Source organism: Balaenoptera physalus (genome assembly GCF_965194825.1).
Source record: "Balaenoptera physalus genome assembly, chromosome: X".
Classification (NCBI taxonomy): domain Eukaryota; kingdom Metazoa; phylum Chordata; class Mammalia; order Artiodactyla; family Balaenopteridae; genus Balaenoptera; species Balaenoptera physalus.
In genome coordinates this window covers 134013355-134025949 of record NC_138903.1, presented here as the reverse complement: position 1 = coordinate 134025949, position 12595 = coordinate 134013355, and the positions used below count along the sequence as shown (strand labels likewise).

The 12595-nt window shown below is 49.7% G+C and overlaps 1 protein-coding gene across 1 annotated transcript; it reads right to left on the bottom strand.

The window, feature by feature from the left end:
• Window positions 1-826: 826 nt before the first annotated feature.
• Window positions 827-12427, bottom strand: DKC1 (dyskerin pseudouridine synthase 1). Its single transcript, XM_082447852.1, has 15 exons — window positions 12276-12427; window positions 11550-11617; window positions 11014-11100; window positions 9703-9794; window positions 9319-9503; window positions 8657-8721; window positions 8225-8351; window positions 7866-7996; window positions 7308-7451; window positions 4873-4993; window positions 3948-4066; window positions 3220-3323; window positions 2826-2889; window positions 2004-2132; window positions 827-1638 (listed from the first exon to the last, which is right to left on the bottom strand). The coding sequence occupies exons 1-15, from the start codon at window positions 12289-12291 to the stop codon at window positions 1573-1575; spliced, it is 1518 nt and encodes a 505-aa protein (XP_082303978.1). The 5' UTR covers window positions 12292-12427; the 3' UTR covers window positions 827-1572.
• Between the last annotated feature and the right edge of the window lie 168 nt (window positions 12428-12595).

Genomic DNA, 12595 nt, shown 5'->3' with positions numbered 1-12595 from the left:
CTCAACATGGTTTTCAGAGCACCCAGACTTGCGGCCCAGATTTAAACTAATGTGTCCAGAACGAAATACTCTGCTCCCTTGTTCACACAGCTGAGAGTCACATTAGCCCCAAAGAACTAAGATGCGGCTGTGCCCTCAAAAGTCACACCGCAGGTCTCCTGAAGCTAGCGCCCATGTAGACAAGCACGCCAGAGCATTTCACCCCAGATGGGAACCCACCGCGGACACACACTGAACTTCCCGGAGGCACACATCCTGGCACATCTAGGGCCCAGGTGTGCAACTTGCGCTCAGGGTCCCAGGAAGCAGAGGCCGTGACAAGCCAGCAGTGCGGCACTTCCCCACAAGCCGCTCTGGACCTCTCACCAAGGCCTTCTCCACCACTGCGCCCTCTCCTGTCACTCGCCCGGCCTCCAGCACGAGCAAAAGCTTCAGTGGCTCCCCTCGTCGAGTTTGCGCCCAGATGTGTCTGCAGATACTTAAGGGCTGTCGACAGACACGGGCACTGGCACCTCCTGCCCTGCACACCCACCAAGTAATACTGAGAACCTTTCTCCTCTCAAATAGTTTGGAAATCACTTAATTTGTGATGAGTCCCCTCTTATCTCATCAGTGTCTTGATGAAGATTCCAGAGTATCTGATCTCATGCCAGATGACAGGCCCAAAGGGAAATGTTGTAAGACACAGAACCAGAGAAAGAAAAGTAACCAAACAAAGGAAAAGCATCAAATTTCAACTAGGACATAAAGGTCTACATTTTTAATCAAAATATATTTTCTGTCCTCCTAGTTTGAGATCAACAATTAGAAAATCCAACAGGAATACTTTAAAAATTTCATAAGTAAACTTTAATAAGTAAAAATTACAACCTTCTCCCAGCAATGAAACTAATTGATTAAAACAAAGAATGGAGACATGTTTTTTGGGGATTCTCTCACAAACAGCCAGAGGGATTTAGGTGCCTGAAGTGGTGCCTATATACACAAGCAGTGAAGAAGTGACTGGAAATAACTCACAAGATGGAATGACAGAGCCCCTGGCCAGGCCTCCATCTAGAAGGGAAATACGGGGTGACAGAGGCGACTGACACTGGTCCTCACAGGACACTGTTAAAAAGATTACCCCTCAATTAAAAACATGGTTCAGTTATATTTTTTTTACTTGCCCTATACCATTTTGCTGAGCAGACTTTTAATTTTCATAAACTTTTTTGATGAGGGAAGGGGGAAGCAAACTAGGAGAGGCCCATGATGTTAAAACGGCCCCCAGGAAACAGCTGCAGACGCTCACTGGGCAGTGCTGGGTCTGAAGGGGAGACACTCCAACTCTCTTGGGCAGAGAAGCAGGTGGCGCCGAACCCGCCCCCTTCACTGGTGTCCTTAAAACAGGACAAGGTGGGATGACCGCGCCAGGGGACGTCAGCAAGGTCGCAGCAGCTGCTCCAATGCGCCGGACTCTCCGCCCTTTCTGGGATCTCAGGTTCATTCCCTCAAGAACAAACGTAGTTATGTTTTCTCAATAAGGCTTTAATTCCTCCTCCCACCTGGACACAGTGCTTCAAGTGGCATCCACTACTCAGAAAAGATTTCCACTTTTATTTTCTTCTTCTTCTTCTTCTTTTTGGTGGTGTCACTGTCCTGGGGGAAAGAGAAAGCAAGCGTCTGTTAAGCACCACCACTCTCCCCAAAGGAAATCAGGGAAGTTCCACACAGTCAACTAAGCCTTTTCAGGATCCGTAAGGGTATCCTGCAATACGTAAATTTTGCACATAACACAATCCCGCGTTTTCCACGGACGCCCCAGCATTCAGATCCCCCAGCTGTGCACCCTCCCCACCCCCCATCAACACAACCCTAACTCTGAGCCGTTACTATAAAAGGCTGGGCCCGTCCCCGTCCTTCCCACAGGGCAGCTCCCCGAGTAACCAGGCCGGCGCCCGCGGGCGACTCCTTCCCCTTCAAGGACAAAGCGAGCCGCGGGCCCTGCACTTGTCTGGACACACCCCATCTCCCGGCTCGTCCGCGCTCTCCAGAGCAGCTCTGGCCTTCTTGTCTTTCTTCTTCTTCTTTTCCTTCTTGACCAACTGGGGAGCCACTGGAGAGGTTTCATCACTTTCACTCTCTCGCTTCCGCTAAGGTGGAGACAATTGATCAAATGTTAAGATCTTGGGCGAATGCGGATGAGAAAGTTTCAGTAAGTCAAAAGGGGAGGAGCCAGCAGAGAGATGCTGATTGGATCCAACAGGAAGTTTTCAAAGACCCCAGCAGGGCCTTGTTTACCAAGGGTTCAAAGACCAGGAAGCCAGGGGCACAGCAGGAGCGCCAGGGCAGCAACACAGGGCCAGGCAGGAAAGGCCACATCCTCACTGAAGCCAAAGGCAGGACCGCATGCCCTCCAGGGGCGCTCCCACGAGTCCTCAGAGAAGACAGGCAAGCGCGGAATTCCCGCCCACGGGCCCCAAGCAGGGCACTCAGTGCCACCCGAGGCACAGACAAGCCACCCTGCAGTCTAACACCAGCAGCCCCCAGCCCCCGAGCCGAGCAGCCAGAGCGTGCTTCCCGCGGATGGTCGCAACACTGAGCCGGTGCCGTCCGGAGGGGCTTGTCCGGCCCCGAGCGTCACAGCCTCTATTTCAACACACCTGTGCCAGCCACCCCTTGACCCAACTCTGTTCCGGGGTCGTGGCCTCAGCTGAGGCCAGCAGACACGACAGGGAACATGAAGTGGAGCGTGCAGAGCCCGAAGGGGGCAGGAAGGCCCACCCGCTGAGCCAGCACGTGTGGCTGGACGGCACACGGCGAAGCCCTCAGAGCACGCCACTCACCTTTGGGGCTTTGACTGCTTCGGCAACTACCTGGGGCGCTTTGACGTCTTTCCTGGCAGAATCGCTGAAAGAGGAGCGAAAGGTGAGAGTCGTTCCCAGCAGATCTGGCAAGTCTAAGGCCACCATCAACATCCTGACGCTGGACAGAACAACTCGCCACTTGCTGTCGCAGACTGACTCCCGCTGGAGTGCCACGAGCCAGACTAGAAAGGGTTAACTGTCTGTCGCGCTGCCCAACGCCTAACCGGCTGGGCAGGCAGGGCACAGCGCCCGCCGCTACTCCACACGCCCCAAGGCCAGTCCCCTCAGTCCCACACGTTTCCCCCAAACTAAATCCACCCCTTTCCCACGCCTGGGCTCCCTGCCTCCCCTCCTCCCCTGCAGTCGCCCTTACCTGTAGTCCACATACTCCTGTGTCCAAGCGGCAGGCGTGCTGTCCGTGGGCTTGCCGTGCTTGTCCAAAAGGCCCTGCTTGATCATCAGCCTCTTCTGACTTGCCTGGTGGACCGTCAGGGTTTCAACGTTAGAACAGTGTCAACGCATAAAGCAGGTGCCACGACCACACACACACAGCAAATAAGGTGCCCCCCTTGGGTGTTCTCAGCAGAGCGCTCCAAACTCACCCCCCCTCTAATAGGAGCAAACATGGGACTTATCAAAGGTTGCAAACCTTTTTGTACCAGTGGGAGCCTCTGCAGTGTCACTTTGACCACAGGGCCTTTGCACATGCTATTCCAGCGGCCCTGGACTCTTCCCTCCCCCCTTCACCTCAACATCTAACGCTACGTACCTCACACTGGCGTGGCTCAAGATCCCTCACCCCGACTCCCCGACCAGGCCAAAGCCTTCACCGTGGACTCTTGAGGTGTTAGGCACCTCTCCACACCCCTTCATAAGGCCCTCACCACGCCACTGTGCAATTTCAGCGTTGCCCATCTACTGTCCCCCTTAGACTGAAATCTCTAAGGTCTGAGACAGGCCCATTTCTACTTACCATTGACTCCCCAAAGCCCAGCAGGAGGCAAGGACGTGGCAGTGGATACACGCTGGGAGCTGCCCGAGTGAGTATTCAACAAGGCAAAACAGAATAAGGCAGCAGGGCACACACCCAGTCCCACTTACTTTTGGACCTAAACCCCACTTCCGAGGGTAAGTGTCTCTCTCCATGATCACTCTCTTGATCTTAGCTACGATACCATGGTCACAGGTGGAGATCACTGCCGTGGTCATTAATGCAACAGCTGCAGGCATTGGAAAGAGATAAAACAATGATTTGAAGGGGAAAGACTTGATAACCAATGAGCCCGAATGCCACTGTTTTATACAACTTTTAAAAACCTATTTAAAACTCTAAGCTCTCCTGCCTTGAGGTTTCCTTTGCTGAGGGTTGCATATGGAGAAAATCCACCATTAGGGGAAGAAAGCCTGTGAAATCACGTTACTTACCGACTTCAAAAAATACTGACACAAATCACACTCATAAAAATCAATGCTTCCTAGGTCCTCAGAAGGGACCTCTTAATAAGTAAATCAGAGCTATTTGTTTAACCTGTGTAATTTGCACAAGAAATAAAGCATGTCATCAGGATTCCTTTTCAGCTGTGAGCAAGCAGCCAAAGGGGAAGGGAGACCTCAATAAGGAACCCCAAAGACACGTGTGTCGTGCCTGGAGCTCAGGCCACACACAGGGACAATCCAACAGCAGCTAAACTTTCACAAGGTAGTGCTGCAAGCAGACAATGAGTGGACTGAAGGCTCTTTAATTACCACAGCCATTCGCCACCCCTTCACTGATGATTTCCTCTCTTTTCACTGGAGAGCCAAACCGCTGAGACACAGCTCCTAACAGCAGCCAGTGGGACAAGAGGAAACGGCACTTACCTCCTTGCTGCCTATGCCTGTCTGACATGGCCCTTTGCTGTGACCACCCCGACAGACCCCAAGTAACACAGTGATCAGATCAACCCAAGGGGCCAGGCCTTGGGGAACCCCTTAGTGAGCCTGGCTGTGATGGCGCAGGAGGGACGAGGGCACCTTCACCTCTTACCCATGCAGATGGCTTCCCCTTTGGTGGTGATGACCACAATCTCCTGATTGACTTCAATGCCGTCCTCGTATCGGAGGACGCCCGGGAGCATGATCTTCGCCCCGTAGCAGATGGCGTTCACCTGCAGGGATGGCGTCCCTGGTGAGCGGCCGGCCCCAGGCAGCCACCGCCCTCCACCCCACCCCACCCCACCCCACCCGTGACAGAGGACGAACCACAGCCACAGCCACCGGCCGCAACCTAGCTTATGAAGGGACTCAGGGTCACGGCAAGCGCCCACCACAGGCCGGGTGCTTCATGCATGTCGACTCAGAAATGTTAGCGGGGACCGTAAATAGCTACTCCTGCCCACGGCACTTAGAGCTGCTTTCACGTTAAACCAAAACCCAGCCTCAGTTTTCTTCAATTGCTCTTCTCTATTCCTCTAATCATTAAGGGAAAAACCCCTGACAGAGCTGGGAGGTGTATCAGATTTATTGGGAAAACTGGATAATAACAGGTTCCCAAAGTTAACTCACAAGCAAGACTGCCAAGGCCAACTCTCCCGAGTTCAACAGCACGCCATGCGTCCAACCCGCCTTGTGCCACCTTGTCCTCACTCACCATATTCCACCCTCCCTTGAAATTCACCCAGAAGCGACCAGTTTGACCCCAGCACAACGGGGGATCACATTTATGTTGTTCTGTTTTATGTGATTAAGTTTTTTCAGTCGCTATAGAGGCATGTTTTGGTATGCCTCATTAGTTTTTGTCTTTTATTACAAACTATAACATCTATACAGTCATCAAACATCTATATAATTTAAGATCCGAATATGAATGAGCAAGCTCAAATTATTAAATATATACAAAAATTTACATCTTTAAAAGTCAGAAAAAATTTTTATTGCTACCTGTTTAACAATAATTGATCATGCACTAGGCCACAAAGCATCTTAACTTATAGAAGGCCGCATTCTCTGACCGTAATACCATTAAAAATACGGCTATTTACAATTCTGGACTACTCAACCTTAAATAACTACTAAAGAGGAAACCCAAAGCAACACAAATAATTGCAGATTTCCTTTCATCATTAAGATTACTCTAAGGTTATTTAGTAAGTATACTAAGAAAAAAAGCTTGATAATCTCTGTGACGTTTAGGTTTTATGGCCTCAAACTAGAATTTATTTAAACAAAAACAAAGCTTTTAATGGAGAACTTATCGTATCTCTGAAACTCTAGTCTCAACCTTTTATCCCCATCAAAACAACCTTTTAAATTGATACAGCCACTATGGAGAACAGTATGGAGGTTCCTTAAAAAACTACAAATAGAACTACCATACGACCCAGCAATCCCAATACTGGGCATATACCCTGAGAAAACCATAGGTCAAAAAGAGTCATGTACCAAAATGTTCATTGCAGCTCTATTTACAATAGCCAGGACATGGAAGCAACCTAAATGTCCATCGACAGATGAATGGATAAAGAAGATGTGGCACATATACACAATGGAATATTACTCAGCCATAAAAAGAAATGAAGTGGAGGTATTTGTAATGAGGTGGGTGGAGTTAGAGTCTGTCATACAGAGTGAAGTAAGTCAGAAAGAGAAAAACAAATACAGTATGCTAACACATATATACGGAATCTAAGGGAAAAAAAAAAAAGGCCACGAAGAACCTAGTGGCAAGACGGGAATAAAGACACAGACCTACTAGAGAATGGACTTGAGGATATGGGGAGGGGGTGGGGTGAGATGTGACAGGGTAAGAGAGTGTCATGGACATATATACACTACCAAATGTAAAATAGATAACTAGTGGGAAGCAGCCGCATAGCACAGGGAGATCAGCTCGGTGCTTTGTGACCATCTAGAGGGGTGGGATGGGGAGGGTGGGAGGGAGGGAGATGCAAGAGGGAAGAGAAATGGGAACATATTGTATATGTATAACTGATTCACTTTGTTATAAAGCAGAAGCTAACACACCATTGTAAGGCAATTATACTTCAATAAAGATGTTAAAAAAAAATAAAAAAAAAAAACAACCTTTTCTAGCAATAATTTAAATAAACCAAGGTGTCTTAGGCACATGCAGAACTACCAGTTTACAAGAGGGCAAAGTTTATGTACCACTGAGAGTCTATTTCTTGAACCAAGTTACTTACTCTTAAAGTATTTGCCTTATTTCGAAATGAAATTAGTCCTAGCATTAAACTTCTACTTTATGTTTTTGATTTAATAAAAAGTTAATCATAAATGCTTCCATTAACAAAAAACAAATAAATGAAACCAGTGTCCAATCTACGAAACCAGAAAATAAACCAAAGGAAAATAATAGTTACAAGTTCACAAAGCCCTATTTCATCTCTTTAAATAGAATGAAGTGTTCAGGACACGGACCACATCTCATCTCTCGAGGTCACATTTTGTCCAAGCAGAACTTACTGCACTGTCTTTCATGACCAGCCGTTTATGAGATGTCAACAGCTTTTCCAAAGGGTAAACAACTCGCCGCAGGTAACTCTCATCCTTGTGGTTGTCATACAGCCACTGGGCATCCAGCACGTCGTGCATCGTCACCATGTGGTCCTGGAAGGTAGCCACATACGAAAATTACTCGAGTGCCATTGTATCCCCAACAGGCAAATGGACCTCACACTTCCAAACACAGAATGAATTTAGTCCCGTCTACTAGTCCAAGCTTATTAGTCTTTGGTCTCTTAGGAGTCAACTCTTTACCTGTTGGTCTATTAAATCTAAGCAGGCATATCTGTAGGCTAGGGGGTAAAGGAATAGAGTAATGCTTTCCATCCAGTCACCCCCCGGCCAGCCTGTGTTTCAATGTCCCAAAGCTTAATTAACAGAACAGGGAAGCTGCCCTGAACTGAACTCAACACTTTGGAAACTGCCTTTTCTTGGATGTGAAGCAGGTGGAGTTCCACCAAGGGCTGGAAGACCTAAGTACCAGCCGGCTCTAAAACTCTTAGCCCCGCGATGACGTACCTTTTCACTCATGACTCCGGAACGAACCCGCCGGAGTTCCTGCATCTGACCACCAACTCCCAGTAACAAACCAAGGTGTACACACAGCGTCCGAATGTAAGTGCCGGCCTCACAACTCACCCAGAAGATTCCTAAGACACACGCAAAAGTAGTACTTATTTTCCCAAGTAAACACATCACTGGTTGAGAAACCCAGAGTTATTCTCTATCTGCACCAGCAAAACTAGAGACAACAGACACAGGCCACGACTACACCACATACTAAAGGCATCTACTTTTAAGAGACTAATTCTCAAGCATTCATTTCTACACACATGTGCTCTATGTCGGCTCAGTGCCTCACAGGCCTAAGGACCCACCTAATCTCCTTTCAGGATCATACTCAATCATCTTGCTCTCGTAGATGGTCCGCACTCGGAGTTGCCTCTTTACTGCAGCGATGAGTGGGGGTCGCTGGAATAAGGCACCTGTCAAGGTCTCTAGGGCCTGAGAATAAGCACAAACGAAAACAAAGATTCACTGCACGGACTCTCAAATAAGATCAAAGGGCAGATTTGGGGAGTTTAAGGGCACACCTGAAACACAAAACGTCTCTTTCAATCATTTAGGATCTAAAAGGGCCTTTCGATTTTTGCTTCTTTCTTCAACTACACAGGGACAGCTCAGCGCTGAACAGAAGCCTCTCGTCAAAAGGGACGTGAGCAGGTCGGCCACAGCAGCCCACTGAGAAGGGCGAGGGCCTCAGAGACCCCAGTTGCTAACAGGTGCCTCCCCTACGATTACACACTTACCCTAGAAAGCTGAGTCCCCCCTTCGATAGCATTGTGCAGCCGGACAATTCCCACATACTCTTTGCCTGTAAAATGACAACAGAGTAGTCAGGTGTGGCCACTGAGTTTTCTGTATTTTCTATATGCTTATATCGCTCCCATTTCGTACAGCCAGAAAAAGCAGGCAATTTGACCTCCTGTTTCTGTAAAATTTGCATTAAGACAGATTTCATGGTGCAGATGTGAGAAAGGAATGAAGACGCTATCTCATCAAGAGCTCAACTTTCAACGTGCTGATAGGGACTGCCGGAGCGCCCGTGGAGAGCCTGCCTGGAGATCACCTTAGAAGGTCAAGTAGAACTCTCCCCAATGCCAATGAAGGAGAGGCACTTTAGGCAGAAGCAGCAGGGAGGTTAGAGGAGCGTGGAGTGACAGGCCTGGAGCTGGGCTCAACGTGTGCATAAGAAGCACCTAGAACTCCAAACAAGGCAGCCCCACCAGGGTCTGGCTGAGGACAGAAGGCACATACACACCAAGAATATCCCTTGCTTCTGTTTTGTTTTTGTTTTATGGTTTTATTAATAAACAAATCATTTCCGAAAGCCAAAACGCAGAAGGTAAAGGAAACACAGAAAGCCTTCCAATCTCAAAGTGGCCCCGTCTTCCCTCCCTCTCCCACGTACCTGCGCTCTGCTGGGACTTCACCAAGCGAGTGGCCCGTTCAATGCACACTATTAAACAACCAGTCACCTTGGGATCCAGGGTACCACTGTGTCCTGTCTTCTCTACCCGGAGTATTCGCCGGATCCAGGCTACCACCTCATGGGAAGAGGGGTTGGAAGGCTTGTCAAGATTAATGAAACCTGTCCTAGAATGGGAAAGAAATTACTGTGTCATCGGCTCTGGTCCTCTAATGAAAACTAAATCTGAAGAGTAAAAAGAGTTTACCATGGGTACAGGATCTCATATTTAGGGCAATGCCACCACTACCTCCGTGAGTAACTGATGTGAAAGGGTCATTTTGAAAAGAACAAAAGTTTGAACAGTGCTGTTCCCAACACACTTACCTGATATAGTCCCCAATCTCCCTCTTCAGAGGATTTGAACCACAAGGAAGAGGTGTATAATGTGTTGTCCTTACATTTAGCTTATCAAAATTCTAGAAAGCAATGATACAACACAAAACAAACAGTAAATCATTAACATGTGGAAAACAAGAGTCAGGACCACCATGAACCATGATATGGTGACGCTTCAGGTTCTTGTTTTAGATCTTTTGCTCCTGTATTTCCATTATGTGCTGTGACAGACTGCTAAGCCTCCCCACATGCTGGAAAAATTACCTAGATGAGTAAGAATAAGACAAATTTGCTCCCTCCTCCAGAAAGACCTCTTGGGGTACTACAGAACGAACTGGGCTTCACTGTGCAGGCTTGTGAGGAAAATATGGCCTAGCTTTGATCTTCTCAGGGACCAAAGGTAGCCAAATGGAGGAGCACTGGCGACACGGCTCCTCACCCCGGACCAGCTCGCGCCTGCCCCAGGCGCTCCTATCCCGCTTTCCTCACGTCCACCCCTTCTCACTCTCCTTTCCAGGGCTCCACCACCAGCCTGAAAGAGCTCCCGTCAATGGAAGCCCATTAGCTTCATCTCGGTACTTTCCACAAGCAGCAATGATTTTTTTAACTGCATCTCCCACCCCTAGATTTTAAGTTCCATGACAGTAGGGACATTGCCAACCTGGTTTACCAGCAGGTAAAAATAGAGAACCAGATGCTGTCTAAATGGCAGACACATCTGGCCAAGCAGCAACTCAACTGTATTGAAGTCTATATGCAAATCTCACTCTTTTACCTCATATTTAGTGATTTATTCAAACAGTTTGTCAAGGAGTCTTTCAATAAATTTACCTCCTAATCTCGTAGCTGGCGCCCATTATGTCATTTGTGAAACTTGTAATTCAACTCATTAGCGAAGTACCCTAGTTAAAACCCAACACGATAGCCAGTAACTTCTAGAGAGCAAGTTAACATGCCAGGCACTGGCCTTATGCTCTCAAGCATGTTCTACTCCACAAACCAGTACAGGTCTGTAAGGTGAGGCTAAGCACAGAAATTGAGAACTAACTGTTTATAAAACGTGAGAGCAGTGTGACATTGTTGTGAAATTTACCTGTATTCTACAAGTGTTGGGTACATTGGAAATGAAGGGGAAAAAAACCTGAACAAACCCTGGTTCTTCATCTCAGACACCTTGAGGAACAGTGTTTTAGGCGGCCTCATCTAGCATTTCCTAAGTCCAGGGTGCACTCTCAATCAACTGTTTAACACTCAAAAACAGTGTAAAAGCCAAGCGTTGACCTGATGCGAAACACATACCTTTAGCAACAGGGGCCACTGAGATGTGTCCAACTGAGCCACTTTGGATTCAGGTTTGATGAGAAATTCTTCAGCGTGTTGTATTTCCTTCCACAGGACAGAAACACAGCCTGTTAGACTTCCCACCTGACTTTGAACAGTTCCACTACTACCACAGAAGTCTATGCCTTTGAAATAAAAAACAAGGCAGTCTATGCCTTTTCCCTGGGACCTCCAAAGGAAAAAGAGATGAACAAAGAACTGAGAAGCGTAAGTGAAGTGCCACCAAGACGGGCACAGCAATTTTAAGAGAAAGAGGGATAGTGGGTCTGATAAGAGAGAATTTCAGGGAGAGCAGCTGGTGTGGCCAGCAACATTTAGCAGGGTGTGCCTGACAGCAAAGACCTAGGTTGGCGGGCGTTGTGTACTTTCTACACAACGACCACTCAATTACAGCCCATTCCTCCAAAGCCTTTAAAAACAGGTCTTTTCTGTAATCTGTCATCTAAGAAACCTTTCTTTTCAGTCAAAGCAAAGTACAACATATTCGTACTCACTGCTACATCTTCTTCTGCTAAGGATTTCCGCTCCTTTTTCTTCTTATGTTTCTTCGGTAAAATAAGTACTTAAAAAACACACACACACAAGAATTAGGAGTTTTCCCCGAAAATAAAGACAATGAAGTTTAAAACAAGGGCAGGTAGAAAACGGATGCTTGTCTAGGATCACAGGGGAAGCCGCCGCAGGTCAGGCCGAGTGCGCGGGCTGCACGGCGGGCTCCCGACAGCAGCCGCACGTGTCGCCCTCCATCCCGGCTCACCACGTGGCCGCGCGGGGCTGAAACGCCCACGGCGCTCTGGCCCCGGGCCCGTAAGTTCCGTAAGCGACCGCCCGACGGTCCCCGAGGGCTGGTGGCCCCTAGAACTTTTTTTCGACTTAGCGCTCCGCGCACGCCCGAGCCCCTCGGCCCCTTTGCTTCCCCTCATCGCGCGGCGCCGACCGCGGCGTCCGAGCTGGCGGCGGCGGCCCGGGCCCTGAGGGGACTGTACCGCCAGCGGGAGGCCCGGGCTGGTGGCGTCACGTCACCGCGGGGGCCTCTCGCTCTCTCGCCCTCACCCGTGGAGCCAAGGCCAAGCGACAAGGTCGGCAGGAGGCCCGGCAGCTGGAGCTAACGGAAAGCTCGGGCCTCGACGTTGTCCCCCCACCCCCGGCTCCTCCAGCCGGAGGACCTGGCCCCGGCCCGCGGCAACCCGCCCAGCCACCCGCGAGAGAACCACCCGTACCTTCCGCGTCCGCCATGTTGCCCCGCTGAGCGTGCGAGCCGCGTGGGCCAGCGCCGAGGAAGCTATCGCGGACTCCCGCCGCCGTCAGGCCGCGCCGCTAGGACCCGCCCACCTGTGCGCCGCCCCGTGCGTGTCGTGCAGAGGGGCGGGGCGAGGCGGGGCCGGGCTCGCGGGGCAGAGCCCCAAGCGCGCGCGGGACGGCTGCACACTCTCATTGGCGGACGCGGCCCGGGGCGCTGGCGCGTCCGCGCGTGCGCCTTGGGCCTCTCCCCGCCTTCGGCGGCCAGGTCTAGGAGCGCCTGCGCAGCTCGCCGGGGCGG

Bases quoted from the DNA above. Each gene is read 5' to 3' on its own strand.
- DKC1 (XM_082447852.1), bottom strand. The intron at 7,452-7,865 runs GTACGTCATCGC...GCTACCTTCCAG, and splicing joins CCGGAGTCATGAGTGAAAAG to GACCACATGGTGACGATGCA. The intron at 2,133-2,825 runs GTGAGTGGCGTG...TCTCCACCTTAG, and splicing joins AAGCAGTCAAAGCCCCAAAG to CGGAAGCGAGAGAGTGAAAG.